The sequence below is a fragment of the Nelumbo nucifera genome, chromosome 3 (genome assembly GCF_055504915.1).
Source record: "Nelumbo nucifera cultivar China Antique chromosome 3, China Antique-T2T, whole genome shotgun sequence".
In the NCBI taxonomy this organism is placed as follows: Eukaryota; Viridiplantae; Streptophyta; class Magnoliopsida; order Proteales; family Nelumbonaceae; genus Nelumbo; species Nelumbo nucifera.
In genome coordinates this window covers 68063070-68082380 of record NC_142651.1, presented here as the reverse complement: position 1 = coordinate 68082380, position 19311 = coordinate 68063070, and the positions used below count along the sequence as shown (strand labels likewise).

Below are 19311 nucleotides of genomic sequence, written 5' to 3'. Positions count from 1 at the left end.
ATGAGGAGTGGGGTACCTTGCCCCTAAGCTCGCCCAACATTGAAGAGTGGTTGCCTTGCCATGAACCCGCTTGACACTGGGGATGGGGCGGGAATGGTGTAGTGTGTCTTGACTATGGGATAGGGATAGGGATAAGGTGCCTCGCCCTAAACCCACCCTGTTTTCATTCTTATATAATTGTTAATTATTAGTAAAATTAATAAAAATGTTAGCTTTTATAATTATTTTTATTTATTTAAAATTAATCAAAATTTCATTTAAAAATAATAAAAATAATAATAATTATTAAAATTACTATAAATTATTAATAAAACTAAATTTATTAAAAAATTTATTCATATTAAATTAACAATACGTATTTCCTTTAAATCAACATTAAATGAATTTTACAATTATTAAAATTTTAGATATTAACAATAATTTAAATACTTTAAGTTAATTAACAACACTTTTTGATTATTAATTTAGTATTAATCAATAGTAAATAAAATTATTAAATCTTTCCAATTTTCCCGTGCATCGCACGGATCCCCGGTGGTAAATTTTAAATCCATTTTCTCGGAGGGATGGACAAGGGCATCAGATTTGTGTGGGCGTTGAGAGGACACGCCTAGACGGAGGACCAGTGGTGATCGAAGTATCAAACATTCTCTCTTCCTTTTCAAATGCTATCGTCACAGCGCTCTTTCATCTGATCGAAGAGGAACATCTAAGTCCTCTCTTCCGTTCATTGTTTCTATCCTTTCTTTTATCTGTATAGTTTCGATGTTTACTGCTGCAGTTGGATCAGCTCCTGGTCTTTCATTTATTCCGCTGCTATTCGTTGCCGATGGTTCTTTCAATCATACTCTGATCACCCCTTTCGTAAATCTACATGTGTCTTCTACTTGTTGCCGAAAATCTCCTCTCAAAAGATCATCATGCATTGTTAAGGTCTCTGTTTCTGGCGGCGCCAAGACCGAAGGAGTTGGGCAAACCGAAGGGGTCCGTGAAGATTCACCGGCTACGGATGATGCCATTCGACAATCCCGGGTGTGTTTTTTTTTATTTGTTTATCAACTTTGTCATTCTTTTTTTTTTTTTTTGAGTTGAGTTCAGTTCTTGGTTTGGAGAAGTTTAGGCATGTTTTGTTTACTGCTACGGGTCTCATTTTTTATTCTTATTCATTCTGCGTAAAAATGGACAACAATGGATAAGATGAGAACATCTGGGTACAAAATTGTTGCCATGAACCTCATTAAAAATTTAAAATGGGTCCATGGCACAAAAATGCAGCACGAAAAATAATCGTGCCCCAAGCTGCCTTCGACTATCATACGAGATGCTCTCTTCCCTCTCCACTCTTTCTTTCTCTCTTTGGCTATTCACTATCATACGAGATGCAACAGCCAGCTCGCATTTCTATCTTCTACTGGCAAAAGGCATGCCCGGTTGATAAAAATTGGATTGGGTAGCAATAACTTTTCTGGGCAACCGTTATATCTATCTCCATTACAAATTAGGCACTACTAATGATGCTTTGCAAGTGTTTGATGAAATACCCAATAAGAACTGTATTGCTTGGATTGGGTAGCAGTGTTTTGAGCTCTGCGTCATGCCTTTTGCCAGCAGAACAGGCCACTCAAATCCACTCTTTGGATTGAGTAGCACTTAGATTAGTGCAAAATGCATTGAAAAATTTTCCTAAAATGAGTACTAGAGACTTGGATGCAAACTGAAATGACAACGAGAACAATAATTAAAATATTAAATTTAGATTATAGAATATTTACTTTTAAAAACAAGCAACAAAATCTTGTACTCTGTTTTCTTCTTTAAATGGATTGAATTGGATATATACACATATAATCTCTTTCTATTATAAATTGGCAAACTTAAAGGAGCCATTTCAAGAACTTGTCATAGTTGTAGCAAACATATTTCTTTAAGGTTCTTCTCTATGCCTACATTGTTCTTAGTATCTTCAATGGCAAGGAAGGATCAGGCCTTTTCTGTTAGTAGTTTGTTTATGTTATCCTTCTTTATCAGTTTTTAAGATATTGTGTGATATGGGTTTTTAGTTTCCTATGCTGGAATTGCACTGCTTTTGGTTGTATTTCTTGAAAAGTTCATGAAATGGGCTTTAGTGTTATCAAAATCATGGTTCTTTGGGTATATGAAATTTATTTCAATGCTTTCTAGATTGGGTACTTGATCACTAGTCATTGTATGTTACACAAATAAGGAATTCAAGAAATTTTGAGCAGTTTTGTAAAGGGAACATCAATTTTCTAATTATTTTGTTATGTTTCTGCAAGGAATTTAGAAGTTAAAATCTGAGTAAATGGTTCTTGTTTCTATTTACTTTGTATTGGAAGTACAAGATGGCTGAACTAATTTCTTTTTTATTATATTTCACTGTAGAAATTAGAGAGAGAATCCTTGATATTGGCTTGTCATATGAGATCTCTAATTTCCTTTTATTCTATGCACTAGCCTCAGTTTTAGAGAAGCAAAATTTTTTGGTAGGGAATTCCTTATTTATCTTTTCAAGGAATGAAAAGACCAAGTGGGGAGATGGGACCTGATTGTCTTTTTAGAAAGAAATAGTGGCTATTTCAGAAATCTAATCATGAAATAAAACCATGAACTACATTTTGCAAGTAGTATCGTAGAAGAAGCATCTCGTTTGAATGCTTAGCATTATAGAAACTATAAGACGCTGCTAAGGTATCCTCCTGCGTGTTTTTATATAATTTCCTTTTAATTAATTTTAAATAGGTTCTAATTGATTCTTTCAAATTTTCTTTTATATTTTCTCTATATTCAACCAAATGCAAAAGCTTTTCTAGTTTCTTTTTTTTTTATTTTTCATATTTTATGTTATTAATGTGGGTCCCAAATGGTTGATTTGTGTTTTGTTGGTGTGGATCTTGTATTCTTTCACTATATATATATATACCATTGAATATTGTATTATTTTGGTTGGTGAGTTGGAATAAAATTTCTAACCAAATAGGTTCAAAATTTATTCTCATTCTTGCCATAAAAAGAATTCATTTTTTGGAAAAAAGCATTTGGTACATAGTGACATTTTCTCATTTTGCCCATTTCTACCCATTTTGTCCATTCTAGAATTTCATTTTGGAAGATGAATCTTTTTTTTTTTTTTATAGTAAAAAGTAAACTCATTAAAAATAGGAAAGAATGCAAAAGGAAGGCGATAAGATATCACTCGAGTTAAAAATGCAGACACTAAGGACACAATAAACAAACAATAAAACTTGTAGCAAACTCAGAACAAGACTCGACAAACCAGAAAGTCATCAAATTCGTCCAAGGACCACTGAAACATCCCATGATCCTCAAACCCAAAAACTCCTGCAAGCCTCCATTTGAACCAAAGCCAAACAACACCTTGCAGAAGCTAACTTCCTAGTCATCCCCCTTGAACATTCCCTCCTGTCCATCGTCCTTGTTTCAAATCTCACAACCTTCCCCAACAATATCTTTTTTCAGCCTTCTTTCCTTGACCTCTCAAACTCCTTTTTAACTTCTAGCAAAATCCTCACTACCTTTTTAACTTCTCAACAGGCAAACTTCTTAACCTTTCCACCTTTTTTTCCGATCTTGTATTCAACACACCTTTGGCAGATTCATAACCTTTTGTACTTTTCATTTTTTTTTCTTCTTGCTGTAAGTTCTCTACCTGAGAAACTTATTTGACGTGAAACTGCGAGTCTTCCCCGATAGACTCATCAGTATTTGGTGTAGATGTCTTTACACCTTTTCTCCTATACACTATTTTAACATTTTTGGTGGGCACCGCCCCCACCAGACCAAGCTTTAGATGAGAAAAGACTTTTGTGATGTGAACAATTTGAAGATTTCTTGATTTGTAAGGTTTCTTAGTGGCCATGACAATACTTGCATTCAAACTCTTCTCATCAATCTTCCTCCTTTGACCTAACTCCACACCTATCCATCCAACCACCACATCTTCAAAAACATGGTGGTCATCAACTGACCTCTTGACCTGGATAGTCTTTACAACCTGCAGCATCAGCCAAGCTCCCCCCTACACCCTCTCCAAAATCTCTCCCCACTTCAACATTGTCACTCCCTTCAAGAACATTTTTCCCCTCAACTGACCCATCTTTGTTTCTTTGATAACATCCCTTGAAACACTTGTTGAGGTCTCAATATAAGTGCAAATGTTTTTCTGAGGTGAAACAGCATCAACCTCCTCATGGTTTCCAACTTCTAAAGCTAACATTGGATCACCATTCACTAGCCTCTTGATCGCAAGCACCTGTAGGACAGTCGACATCTGAGGTGATTCAGACATTCTCATGCCAGTGAGCTCCTTCCCAAGCGGGCAAGTCAATTTTAAATTTTTAATTAAATCTACCCTTGAATCAGTGCCTACATATCATATGCAATCCTATCTACTATCTAAAGGGATTTGTAGGAAATTGGATGGCATTTGTCGGGAATTTTGGTGGGGCAACTCTAGAAATATAAGGTGCATTTTACAGCATGGAGTAATCTTGTCAAACCTAAAGATGATAGGGGGTCTGGGATTTTGTGATGTAGATACTGTAATTTCCAGTCGAAACAGAGAGGAAACTAGAGAGACACAATTTGGTGGGGTGTGTCACTTGTTTGGCATGCCCAAAAAGAAATATATCTATATATATATATTATTGTGTAAACGGACAATCTTGTTCTTACAAGAATGCTAAAATACATCAATGTACAAAAGAGAAATAAAAGAAAGGTAAAATTACAATTTTAACCCCCATCTTCTCTACACTCCCCCTCAAACTGATGCCATGTCCACAAGGAAATTGTGTCTAGTGCAAGTCATAGCCTTGGTGAAGAGATCGACCAACTGAAGATTGGATGACACCTGAGGAAGAGTGATGTGACCCATAGTGAGAAGATTTATGATGAAGTGGCTATCCACCTCTATGTGTTTAGTCCGTTAATGGAAGATTGGATTCGAGGTGATCTTGATTGCACTCATGTTGTCAGCAAATAAAGGAATAGGGGCTGGATGATTAATGACTAGGTTATGGAGAAGAGCCTTAAGCCAGATTAGCTCACTACAAATAGATGACATGGCATTTTATTCAACTTCAATAGATGACTTGGAGACCATTTGTTGCTTCTTGCACTTCCAAAAAAATGTGAGAATTACCTAAGAAAACACACCATCTAGTGGTTGATCATCTGGTGTCGAGGCAACCAACCCAATTAACGTCAGCATAAGCAGTCAAGTGGTCAACTAAGGGATGCGAAGGATGAGAAAAAGAGTCCATGAAACATGTTGTGGGTCTTAACAGTATGGGCTTCGGCCCATTTATGTTATGTTTTATTTATTTCTTGATTCTTGTTTGGCTTTATTGTTCTGTACTGTTATTAAGTATAAATGGGCTTGGGCCTTCTTTTATTTTTGAGTTACATTACCTCTTACTAATGGGGGGTAATATTGTCAACTCATGTATTATTATTGCCCTAATATAAATAACAATTTGATGGGCTGGATAGAGAGAGCCTCCCTATTCTCCATTTCTCTTCTTCTTCTTCTTCTTCTTCTTTCTTCCTCTCTTCATCAATAATCTGAATACAAATATGGTATCAGAGTTGTAATCTGCTCGTCTACCCTCTTCTTCACCTCCTCTTTCTTCTTTAGCTCTTTTTTTTAATCGTTGGAACAACAAGAGAGAGAGCTGCTGCTGGTCATGGTGAACTGAAGCCGTTTCTAGGGTTTTTTCCTTGGAAAATCTCTAAGGAGGCCCAGAATAGTTGCTGGTATGCCCAGATAAAGCAAGAAAGTGTGTAGTAGTCGTATGGACTACTAGAGAGACCTAGTTAACAGGTCTAGCCACTGGACTATAAGTAGCATCAGTCCAGGAGATTTGTTTTCTCTCTAGCCTAGTTTTTCTGGAGTTTTAGCAAAGGGAAGTGCTGTTTGACCTGTTCTATTATTCAAATAACAGTTTTGTATGAGTTCAGGATGTCTGCCAGCACAAGTGAAGTTTCATCTGGAGGTTCCAAGATTGTAGACAATGTTATTCATCTTGGAAATCCCATGGTACAGATTACTAACGTGAAGCTAGACAAATACAATTGTAGGGAATAAGTCATTTCAGCAAGATGGTCCATAGTGAGCCATGGACTGCAAGGTTACATTGATGGGAAGATTAAGGAGCCCATGGAAGATGATCCTAATTACAGAAATTGGTGTAGGGAAAATGCAACTGTGATGTCATGGTTGCTAACCTCTATGATTCCTAAGATTGCAAGGATTGCTACAACACTATACCAAAATCCATAGGATTTGGGAGAAACTGTACAACACTTATAGTCAAAAGAAAAACATTGCAAGAATCTACAGGTTGAATCAAGACATTTTTAGTTTGACTCAAGGAGACATGACTGTTGCAACTTGTTTTGCTACATTAGAAGGTTTGTGGGAAGAACTTGACCACCATTTAGTCCTTGAACGGGACAACACCAAAGACAAAGAAAGGCATAACAAGCAAATTGAAGAAGGAAGAATTTTCTAGTTTCTTGCTGGTTTAGACCACTCATCTGAAAGCATTAGAGCATAAATATTAGGGAGAGATGAACTAGATCTGCATCATGTGTTTTATCTAATTAGGAATGAGGAGATGAAAGGAAAGAAATGGGAATTGGTGTTTCTCTTCAGCCTAATGAGAAGTCTGCCCTTGTTTCCAACAGCTCTAAGGGTGGAAAGGGGGTGGATAAGAAGAACTTGAAGTGTTCTCATTATGGAGGAGAGGCATACTAAGGATACTTGCTAGATTCTTCATCCACACTTGAAATCAGCAGCCTTCTTGAAGAAGGACAAGAAACCAAACAAGGGTCCCAACTACAGTTCAGGTTATGTAGCCAGCCCAAATGTTACAGATGGTGTCTCTAAGGATAACAATACCAGCTCTTCCAATGTGGGACAGATGTCCACTTTACCAAATAGCTTCTTAGAGTTCACAACTGAAGAGGTAGATGTCCTCAACTGGGCTATAGCTCAATTGAAACAATCATCCATTGCTTCATCCTCATTTGCAAAGGCAAGTATAACATTTTCCCATAGTGCTATCCAGTCCTCTTCATCAAACATTTGGCTTATTAATTTAGGATCTTTTGAACACATGACAAATTCATCATCATTATTCACTTCTTACCATCTCTCATTTGGGCATGATAAAGTAAAAATTGCTGATGGCTTTCTTTCCACCCTTTCTGGAAAGGGAGACATTCAGCTAAGAAATGGGATCCCCTCCTCAAATCTGCCTTACATCTTCTGGATTTCACTACTAATTTACTTCTGTCTCAAAAATTACCAAAACCCTAGATTGTGTTGTAACATTTTTTCCCACTCATTGTGTTTTCTAGGATTAGTTGACGAGGCAGATGATTGGGAGTGGTTGTGAAGTTGGTGGCCTCTACTACCTTGATGATGATACATGCTCTGCTTTGATGGCCTTGACCAGTGGTAGTAGTAACAAGGAGCCAAGCACAACCATTTTCACTTGGCATGCTAGATTAAGGCATGCATCTTTTCCATTGTTGAAAGCTTTGTTACCAAAATTGTTCAAAATTGTGTCTATTGAAAGTCTTTTTTGTGATGTGTGCTAGTTGGCAAAACAATGTATGGAAAACTATCCAAGTTCTATTAGTAAATCGCTACCTTTTTTAATTTAGTTCACATTGATGTGTGGGGTCCTCCACCCATTGTTTCTATGGATGGTTATTGCTATTTTATTAGTTTCATTGATCATTTCTCAAGGTGTACATGGGTTTATCTTATGAAAGAACGTGAGGAAGTAACCATAATCACTATGATATTTTGCAAGATGATTGAAACCAGTTTGGGAAGAAAGTTAAACAATTCAAGTCGAACAATGCAATTGAATATTTTAAGAATACCTTGAACCAATCTTTTGAAGATGAATGGATTTTACACCAATCCTCTTGTGGTTATACCCCACAACAGAATGGGGTTGCAAAGAGGAAAAAAGACATCTTATGGAGACAACTCGTGCTTTGTTGTTCCAGCACAAGGTTCCCAAGAAGTATTGGTCTCATGCAGTACTTACTACATCATATTTGATAAATAGGATGCCATCCATGATACTTGGGATGAGGACTCCCTTCTCTATTCTTTGTCCTAATGATCCTATGTTCTTTTCACCTCCAAAAGTCTTTGGTTGTGCATACTACATTGATGTTAAGGATCCAAAAAGAACCAATTTGGATTTGAAGGAAATTTGGGGGGTCTTTCTGGGTTATTCACCCACACAAGAGGGATACAAGTGCTTTGATCCACATATAGGGAGGAAATCTGTCACCTAAGATGTTACCTTTTGTGAATCACAGTCTTTTTTTGAAACTTTCCGGAATCCTCTTTAGGGGGAGAATTGTGGGTGAAGAGAATTCCTTCAAAGTTAATCCGTTTGTCTTTGCTCCTACTCGCTCTTCTTCTCTTCCATCCTCTCCTCCTGCCCCTTAGTGTTTTGATGGTCCTTGCCTTATCACTCTTGTTACTATTGCACATGATGAGAGTCATGAGACAACTCTTACTTCACAAGATGATGAGGGTGCTCCTACTACAAAAGTTGACTATACTGTTGAGAGGGAGATGAGTGTGTATTTGAGGAAAAGGAAGAGAGGCCCATCAGTTAATGACTACAACCAATTAGATGCCTCTGAAGTCGATCAAGGTACTATCCCTATTTATTCTGACGATTTGAATCTTTCTATTGCTTTGTGGAAACCTACTCGGTCTTGTACACTTCACCCTATGAATAAGTTTGTTTCTTATTCCCATTTGTCTCTGACATATTATTCCTTTGTTTCTACCTTGTTTTCTACTTCCACAGCTTCCAGGTACTCTAAGGCTGTTATTGATCCTAAATGGAGGGAAGCAATGGATGAAGAAATGAGAGCATTCCTAAAGGTTGGTACTTGGGAATTGGTGGATCTGTCGGTTGGAAAGAGCACTGTTGGATGTAAATGGATGTATATTGTGAAACACAAGGCTAATGGATCAATAGGAAGATATAAAGCAAGGTTGGTGGCAAAAGGGTTCACACAAAAGGAGAGCATAGACTATACAAAGACCTTTGCTCAAGTTGCCAAATTGAATGCCATATGGGTGTTACTATCTCTAGCAGGTAATTACAGTTGGGAATTGCACCAATTGGATGTCAAGAATGCATTTTTGGATGGAGATCTTCAAGAGGAAGTCTATATGGACCCTCCACCGGGTTATAACATGAAAGGGAAAGTATGCAGGTTAAAGAGAGCTTTGTATGGACTTAAGCAATCATGTAGAGCCTGGTTTGAAAAATTGTGTAAGGCAATGAAGACTATGCGTTACCATCATAGTAGTGCTAATCACACACTATTTTATAGAAAAAATGGAGAAAAGTTATCAACATTGATTGTATATGCGGACGACATGGTGGTGATGGGAGATGATTTAGAGGAGACCAAAATACTTGAGGACTTTTTGGCCTTAGAGTTTGAGATAAAGGACTTGGGACCTCTAAGGTACTTCCTGGGAATAGAGGTGGCTAGGTCTAGGGAAGGAATTTATATTTGCCAGAGGAAGTATACTTTGGACCTCCTAAAGGAGACATGAAAATTAGGAAGCAGACCTATTGAGACCTTCATAGAGCAAAACCATGGATTACAGGAAAAGGATGAAGATCTTTACCTAGACAAGGAAAGATATCAACGAGGCAACGACTTGGTAAACTTCTCTATCTATCTCTCACTTAACCTACAAAAAGCTTTTGAAGAGGCTGGAAAGGAGGACCCTCGAGCTCTTAACAGTCCAGACTCTCAGGTGGAAACCTTTTAACACGAAAAAGAAGATGGAACTGCTACAAACTCTGAAATAAATTTCCTAATAGTAGTTTGGAAGAGGAGGAGAGGTCCAAAAGAGTTCCTATCAAGAAAATTGTGGAGAGAGAAGTCGAGATTGGTGAAAGTCTTGGCTTGTTCTTCTGGGGGGGGGGGTAAGGAATTTGCTAAGAAGGCCTTTGAAGAGTTTGAGAGAAAGAGGATGGATGAGAGGTTGAAGAAAATGGAAGCTAGAGAAAGAAGTGATAAGTGGGATGAAGAAGATGATAGGCAGGATGAAAGTTTTGAGGAAGAGGATTAGGAAATTTGGGTGTTTGGGTTCTTTATGGTTTTGGAGTTGGAGTCAGGTAAGGTGGTTAATTTGGAGTTTTTCTCTTTGTTTTTGTTTTTTGGAGTTAGTGGATGTAAGTTACTTTAATGCTTGTCTTTTTCTCTCGGGTGATTTCTTGTCACCTTTCCTTTTGTATTCTCTTTTTATTTCAATAATTTTTTTTCTTTACTCTTCAAAAAAATCTCTTACTAGACCTGATATTGCTTATGTTGCCCATGTTGTTGGCCAATTTATGCATGCTCCCCAAGTTTCACACATGAAGGCAATGGAGAGAATTTTGAGGTATTTGAAGACATGTCCAGGAAAAAGGATTTTTATTTAAGAAGCATGATAAGCTTCATGTATAAGCTTATTGTGATGCTGATTGGGTTGGCTCAGCTGGAGATAGGAGGTCCACAACTAGATTGTGATCATACAAGGAAGAAGAATAAGAGAGAAGAGAGAGGAGAGGAGAAGAAGAAGAAAAGAAAGATGAGAGGGTCGAAAGATTTGAGCTGGCGGTGCCCAGCTTCTCTTTTATTTAAAACTATATTATAACAATTACAAGAAATTGCTCATAGGCCCCTAGCAACACACCCTAAACAAAAGAAAAGAACATGCTGCTAGCAATCTTAGCTGACAGCATTGTAACAACATAGATAAAGAAAAAAAAAGTTTAAAACTAACAACACTCCCCCTCAAGTTGGGTTGAATATATCTATCATACCCAACTTGTCACATAGCTCATTGTGCCGTAGGTGTGGAAGTTCTTTTGTGAGAACATCCGCAAGTTGCTCCTTGGATTTGATATAAGGGGTGCAAATTTCTCCCTTTTACAAATTTTCTCTTATGAAATGCTTGTCCACCTCAATGTGCTTGGTCCTATCATGTAGGACTGGATTACTAACAATGTTAATGGCTGCCTTATTGTCACTGTAGAGGGACATAGGATTGTAGATCGTAACCCTAAGTTCTCCTAAAAGGTTCTTCAACCAAAGAACTTCAACCACCCCATGTGCCATAGCTCTATACTCTGCTTCAACATTTGACCTTGCCACTACACTCTTTTTCTTACTTCTCCATGTCACTAGATTTCTTCCTACAAAGGTACATTACCCACTTGTTGATTTTCTATCATCCACAATGCCTACCCAGTCAGCATCTATGTAGACTTCCACCTTCAAATGATTATGTTTGCTGAATAGTAACTCTGTTCCCGGATACTTCTTCAAGTACCTAAGAATCCTCTCTGTTGCCTCCATGTGTTGTCTTTTAGGGGAATGCATGAATTGGCTTAGGACCCCAACCGATTAAGCAATGTTAGGGCGAATCATGGACAAATAAAGCAACCTTCCCACTAGCCTTTGAAACTGTTTCACATCTTTTAGTGGTTCACCATTACAATTTCCCAGTTTATGGTCAACATCCATAGGGGTATCGGTTGGTTTTGCACCTAACTTGCCTGTATCCTGTAACAGATTTAGGATATACTTCCTCTGAGGGATGAAGATGCCCCTTTTTGAGCAGGCAACTTCAATTCCAAGAAAGTACTTTAGGGGACCCAGATCTTTCACTTCAAATTGAGAGGCTAGGAATTCCTTTAACGTTTGTATTTCTGTGCTCCAGTTTCCTGTAATGATGATATCATCTACATACACTATTAACACAACCACTTGTTCTTGATATCTCTTCACAAAGAGAGTGATAAGACTGGCATTGTTTGAACCCCACTTGTTGAATTGCCATATGAAATTTACTGAACCACGCTTGAGGAGACTGTTTTAGGCCATATAGAGACTTTCTTAATTTGCACGCCTTACTTTCACTTCCTTTTGCACAAAAACCAGGGGGTTGAACCATGTACACCTCCTCCAAATCACCCTTTAAAAAGGCATTTTTAATATCTAGTTGAATGCAATTTCCAGTCAAGGTTTGCAGCCAATGATAGAAGAACCCGTATTGAGTTCATCTTGGCTACTGGGGCAAATGTCTCATCATAGTCAACACCATAAACTTGGGTGTACCCTTTTGATGAACATACAATACATCTATAATTTATGAGGTCTTTGCATGGATTATTATGCCAGTTTTATTTAATTTTGCCCTAATTTAGCTTAATGCTAAGAAAAGATTTCAGGGGTAATTAATCCAAGAAAAAGAAGGCAAAAGGTAAGAAAAGAAGGTTCAAAAAGACCAAATTCAGCCCAGCCCGGTTATGGAAACAAGAGAGAGAGCACACTTCGGCCCAAGAAATACAAGTTGATTCCTTGAGAAAACCCAAGAAAAGAAAGCCTATCAAAGAGTAAAATTCGGCCCAGCAGAAAAGGCCCATTCTCAGCCCAAAAGAGCAGCCGAGAGTATAACTGTCATGTGCTAAGAGGGAGCCTAAGTGCAACCCAAATAGCAGCCCAAAGAGCTAGGGGCGGCAACCCTTAGAAGGCTTTCAAGAGAACTCTAGAAAGTTCAAGAAAGGGGTGTAATACACCCCATTCTAGAGGCTTCAAGAAGAGGCAAGAGCCCCCTTGTAAATCTTTATAAAGAGGCCTTTAGAAAGGGGGAAGGTGTTCAATTGCTTGAGATAAAGGCTCTCCCACTCCTAGAGGTTCGAACACCTTGAAGAGAAGAGAAGAGAAAAGAAGAAGGGTTAGGCGCAAGGAGGAGGAGAAGAAGGGCTGAAGGAGTTCAAGTCAAACTAGCAAGAAGAGAAGGTGAGTTCGAAATTGGTGGTTTTTGATTTAGAGATCTATTGTAATAATTCCATTCTAGTTTCATTTTCCTTTGATTCGAATTTAACTTCCTTATTGTAATTTTTTTCTCCCTCTTCAATTATTTCTTGATGCAATTAAGTTTGTAAAATTTCAGTTTAGCAATCAATTTCTTTTTGATTCATTCGAATGGGTGTGAGTTGTTCTTGAAGTTTCTTGAATAGGTGTTAATTGTAGATCAATTCAGCCAATTGAACTTTCAAAACTCAGATCTGAGATTGCAAGATCTGAATTGCTTGAAAGAGAACTTAGATCTGCAAATTTTCAGATTGGTCGAATCGATCTAAGCTTTGAATTCTTAGAGTGTTTGAGAAAGACTCTAGGAATTCAGATATACTATTCAAGAACTGAATTGGATGCAAGGTTAGAGATAATTTGCACAATTCAGTTGGTAATCAATTCAGATTTGAATTGATGCCTTAGAAGTGTTTGAAGAAATGCATGCATGGGATTAGATCCTTGATAGAGATATGGGGATCATCACTAATGCATAGGATGAACATGCACTCGAAAGAGGCTGTTCATGACCTTGGGATTTCACCAAACCAAGGCTTAATCACAATCTATTCGAATGATTCAATTTGATTGATTGTTGAATTGTAAGATTAACATTAACTGCTTACTCTTCTAACCTGAATTGAAGGCAATTGGGCCAATAATTTAGATGGATTTTAGTTTAGGATTTTTAGCTTTTGAATAAAGTTTTGATTTGTTGTTGATCAGATAAGAAGTGGCCAATTTAGTATTAGTTATTGTTTCCTAAATCCTTGTGGGAACGATACTTCACTCACTATTTTATTACTTGAACGGCTAGTGCACTTGCTAGTGTCATAATGAGCCACAACAAGTTTTTGACGCCGTTGCCGGGGATTTAGGGAAACAATATTAGGAAACATTGAGCATTGAGCATTCTTAATCTGGTCTCATTCAACATTGTATTTGTAGTTGGTTTAATTTGCTTAATTTTACATTTTAGCTTTGAATGCAACTGTTGTATTACTGTAGTTATGTTTCTTCTTTCTTCAGTAGATTAGTTTCTTTCCTAGTTTCAGTTTCATTTTAATAAAGGTAGATCTGATTTCCTTTCAATCTTGGAGCTGTTACCTTCAAAAAGAATATATATATATATATATATATATAAAATGAAAAAAAAGCAAATAATTTTGGTTGTGTGCTATTCTATACATCAACAATATTTTTTTTGCTTGGCTTTCGATACTTATTCTTGAAATTTTTCTTGTGGATAGAATTTAGACTTCTTAGCTTTGTAAATTTCTCTTTAATTTGTAAATTGCTTCTAGATTAGGATTACTTATTGGTTAAATTATTTACATTCTTTTGGATTGTGTATAGTAGTCTTTTTATTGCTTGGCTCAGATTATTTAGAACAAAACTCCTGATCTCTCAAGTTTGAATTCATTTCTAGCAAGAAGAGGCTTCCCACCAAAGTATCAATTTTGTTATCCAGGGAGTCCTCTATTCATCATTCTCTTTACTTGATATTGCTCTTGTTGGTTTTATTGTGATTCCCTAACACTAGGAACATTGAGGACAATGTTCATCTTAAGTGTGGGGGAGTGAGCCTGAGGCTAGGGTGTGGGGGCTGAAACCATGCACGTTATTCACCCCAACACACATATGCAGGCAATGACATATCCAAGTAGACTGGAACCCCTCAAGTTCATTGCTATTTATTAGGTGATTTTTAAGAAGGAATACAATGAGTTGAGGGAGACCAATGTATTTGTTAAGTTTTTAGTCTTGCGAATGACCCAACTTAGTATATGCATGAGAAAAAGGGGGAGCTGAATATGTCTTTCAGCATAACTAGCCTTAACTACCTTCATGTATATGAAAGCACTTGATTTCATTGTTAATGGTCAAGAAAACTAGTGCACATTTGAATTGCTGATACAAGAGATTCAATAAGGACAAAGCCCAAATTGACTCTGCTATTTTGAGCTGAATAGTAAAACTAGCAGCTCGGAACATGAGTCTTGTTATCTACCTCAAGCATGTGACTAGTGTGAGATGGAGCATAAAATGCACTCACACAAAAAAAAAAAAAAGAAAAAAAGTGTGAGATGGAGCATAAAATGCACTCACACTAAAAAAAGAAGAAAAAGGTGAGACAGAGCATAAAATGCACTCACTCCTAGAAATAAGTGATTATGGTGACAGCTAAGGTTCAAAGGGGCATACTAAAGTTGAACTCATTAAGATATAATTACAAATGTGAAACTTAGTGCAATTTGATTATTAACTTTGACAATTAAGGAGTTGATTTATATATTGATTGGGAGTGAAGGCTGGAGTTTGAAGAAATTCATATTCTCTTTCCTTGGATTTTATACGTGTTAAATGGTAGTTTACAAGAATAAGAGCTGAACACTTACAAAAGTTCCCCGACTACTCAATTCATTTCTATCATAAAAATTCACCCGGTAAATGGTGAGAATAGAGGGGGGCAATGTTCAGTTTATGGCTGATGTCTTTGTTTGAGGACAAGCAACAACGTAAGTGTGGGGGTATTTGATGAACATACAATTTATCTATAATTTATGAGGTTTTTGCATGGATTATTATGCCGGTTTTATTTAATTTTGCCCTAATTTAGCTTAATGCTAAGAAAAGATTTCAGGGATAATTAATCCAAGAAAAAAAAGGCAAAAGGTAAGAAAAGAAGGTCTAAAAAGACCAAATTCAGCCTAGCCCGGTTATGGAAACAAGAGAGAGCACACTTCGGCCCAAGAAGTACAAGTTGATTCCTTGAGAAAACCCAAGAAAAGAAAGCCTAGCAAAGAGTAAAATTCGGCCCAGCAGAGAAGGCCCGTTCTCAACCCAAAAGAGCAGCCTAGAGTGTAGCTATCGTGTGCTAAGAGGGAGCCTAAGTGCAGCCCAAATAGCAGTCCAAAGAGCTAGGAGTGGCAACCCTTAGAAGGCTTTCAAGAGAACTCTAGAAAGTTCAAGAAGGGGTGTAATACACCCCATTCTAGAGGCTTCAAGAAGGGGCAAGAGCCCCCTTAAAAATCTATATAAGGAGGCCTCTAGAAGGGGGGAAGGTGTTTAATTGCTTGAGATAAAAGTTCTCCCACTCCTAGAGGTTCGAACACCTTGAAGAGAAGAGAAGAGAAGAGAAGAGAAGTAGGATTAGGCGCAAGGAGGAGAAGAAGAAGGGATGAAGGAGTTCAAGTCAAGCTAGCAATAAGAGAAGGTGAGTTCGAAATTGGGGGTTTTTGATTCAGAGATCTATTGTAATAATTTCATTCTATTTTCATTTTCCTTTAATTCAAATTCAACTTCCTTATTGTAATTTTTTTTCTCCCTCTTCCATTTTTTCTTGATATATTTAAGTTTGTAAAATTTCAATTCAACAATCAATTTCTTTTTGATTCATTCGAATGGGTGTGAATTGTTCTTGAAGTTTCTTGAATAGGGGTTAATTGTAGATCAATTCAGCCAATTAAACTTTCAAAAACTCAGATCTGAATTCTCAGATCTGAGATTGCAAGATCTGAATTGCTTGAAAGAGAATTCAGATCTGGAAATTTTCAGATTGGCCGAATCGATTTAAGCTTGGAATTCTTAGAATGCTTGAGAAAGACTCTAGGAATTCAGATCTACTATTCAAGAACTGAATTGGATGCAAGGTTAGAGATAACTTGTACAATTCAGTTGGCGAACAATTCATATTTGAATTGATGCCTTAGAAGTGTTTGAAGAAATGCATGCATGGGATTAGATCCTTGATAGAGATATGAGGATCATCACTAATGCATAGGATGAACATGCACTCGAAAGAGGTTGTTCATGACATTGGGATTTCACCAAACCAAGGCTTAATCATAATCTATTCGAATGATTCAATTTGATTGATTGCTGAATTCTGAGATTAACATTAACTATTTATTCTTCTAACCTGAATTGAAGGCAATTGGGCCAATAATTTAGATGGATTTTAGTTTGGGATTTTTAGCTTTTGAATAAAGTTTTGATTTGTTGTTGATCAGATAAGAAGTGACCAATTTAGTAATAGTAATTCTAAATCCTTGTGGAAACGATACTTCACTCACTACTTTATTACTTGAACGGCTAGTGCATTTGCTGTCACAATGAGCCACAACAAGTTCTTGGCGCAGTTATCGGGGATTTAGGGAAACAATATTAGGAAAAGAAGTGACCAATTTGTTGTGGCTCATTGTGACAGCAAATGCACTAGCCGTTCAAGTAATAAAGTAGTGAGTGAAGTATCGTTTCCACAAGGATTTAGAATTACTATTACTAAATTGGTCACTTCTTATCTGTTCAACAACAAATCAAAACTTTATTCAAAAGCTAAAAATCCCAAACTAAAATCCATCTAAATTATTGGCCCAATTGCCTTCAATTCAGGTTAGAAGAATAAATAGTTAATGTTAATCTCAGAATTCAGCAATCAATTAAATTGAATCATTCGAATAGATTGTGATTAAGCCTTGGTTTGGTGAAATCCCAATGTCATGAACAACCTCTTTCGAGTGCATGTTCATCCTATGCATTAGTGATGATCCTCATATCTCTATCAAGGATCTAATCCCATGCATGCATTTTTCAAACATTTCTAAGGCATCAATTCAAATATGAATTGTTCGCCAACTGAATTGTACAAGTTATCTCAAACCTTGAATCCAATTCAGTTATTGAATAGTAGATCTGAATTCCTAGAGTCTTTCTCAAGCATTCTAAGAATTCCAAGCTTAAATTGATTCGGCCAATCTGAAAATTTGCATATCTGAATTCTCTTTCAAGCAATTCAGATCTTGCAATCTTAGATCTGATGAGTTTTTGAAAGTTTAATTGGCTGAATTGATCTACAATTAACCCCTATTCAAGAAACTGCAAGAACAATTCACACCCATTCGAATGAATCAAAAAGAAATTGATTGTTGAATTGAAATTTTACAAACTTAATTACATTAAGAAAGAATGGAAGAGGGAGAAAAAAAAATTACAATAAGGAAGTTGAATTTGAATCAAAGGAAAATGAAAATAGAATGAAATTATTACAATAGATCTCTGAATAAAAAACCCCCAATTTCGAACTCACCTTCTCTTATTGCTAGCTTGACTTGAACTCCTTCATCCCTTATTCTTCTCCTCCTTGCGCCTAGCCCTTCTCTTCTCTTCTCTTCAAGGTGTTCGAACCTCTAGGAGTGGGAGAGCCTTTATTTCAAGCAATTGAACACCTTTCCCCCTTCTAGAGGCCTCCTTATATAGATTTTTAAGGGGGCTCTTGCCCCTTCTTGAAGCCTCTAGAATGGGGTGTATTACACCCCTTTTTGAACTTTTTAGAGTTCTCTTGAAAGCCTTCTAAGGGTTGCCGCCTCTAGTTCTTTGGGCTGCACTTAGGCTCCCTCTTAGCACACGATAGCTACACTCTAGGCTGCTCTTTTGGGCTGAGAATGGGCCTTCTCTGCTGGGCCGAATTTTACTCTTTGCTAGGCTTCTTCTCTTGGGTTTTTTCCAAGGAATTAAGTTGTACTTTTTGGGCCGAAGTGTGCTTTCTTGCTTCCATAACCGGGCTGGGCTGAATTTGGTCATTTTTGGTCCATCTTTTCTTACCTTTTGCCTTCTTTTTGCTGGATTGATTACCCCTGAAATCATTTTTTAGTATTAAGCTAAATTAGGGCAAAATTAAATAAAACCGGCATAATAATCCATGCAAAAGTACTCATAAATTATAGATAAATTGTATGTTCTTCACCTTTATTACCAGCATTGCTTTTGTACTTTTCAACTGTCCCGTCTGTCTTGTGTTTCATTGTAAACACCCACTTACACCCCACTGGGTCTTTCTCTGTTGGAAGATCCACCAACTACCATGTTTGATTCTTGTGGAGGGCATTGATCTCCTCCTTCATAGCATCTGTCCATTTAGGGTATTTTAAAGTTTCTGCCACGTTTCTAGGTATGGGAATATTATCAATTGCAGACAGGAAGGCATGATAAGAGAGGGAAATCCGGTCATAGGATACATATTGGGTAATGGGGTGTTTGGTAGTGCATGTTCGCCGTTTTCTATGAGCAATAGGAATGTCAAGGTCACCCACAACCAAAACGATGGCTATGGGATCAACAGGTGTTGGACTTACCTCCTGGGAATTAGACAGTGTTGGTTGCTCAGTGTTTGGCGGCTCCACATCCTTGTTACATTGCTGATCCCTACGGCGTTGACGTTGGAAGACACGAAAAGGTGCGAGATCCAAAATAGAAGGAAGGGAGACTTGACGCACCTGGACCTGTTTCTCCTTTTCCACATTACTCTCCCCCTGAGGAGTAGGGAAAAACAATTCAGACTTAAAAAAAGAGACATCCATT

General features: G+C 37.3%; 1 protein-coding gene across 1 annotated transcript in view; it reads left to right on the top strand.

Moving 5' to 3' along the window:
- The first annotated feature begins 567 nt into the window (after positions 1 to 567).
- Positions 568 to 19311, top strand: part of LOC104589228 (Nucleic acid-binding proteins superfamily) — an 83043-nt gene continuing 64299 nt past the window's right edge. Inside the window, exon 1 of the mRNA XM_010247473.2 lies at positions 568 to 1032. Coding sequence (XP_010245775.1) covers positions 766 to 1032 — 267 coding nt within the window. The 5' untranslated portion in view covers positions 568 to 765. The remainder of the gene's footprint in view (positions 1033 to 19311) is intronic.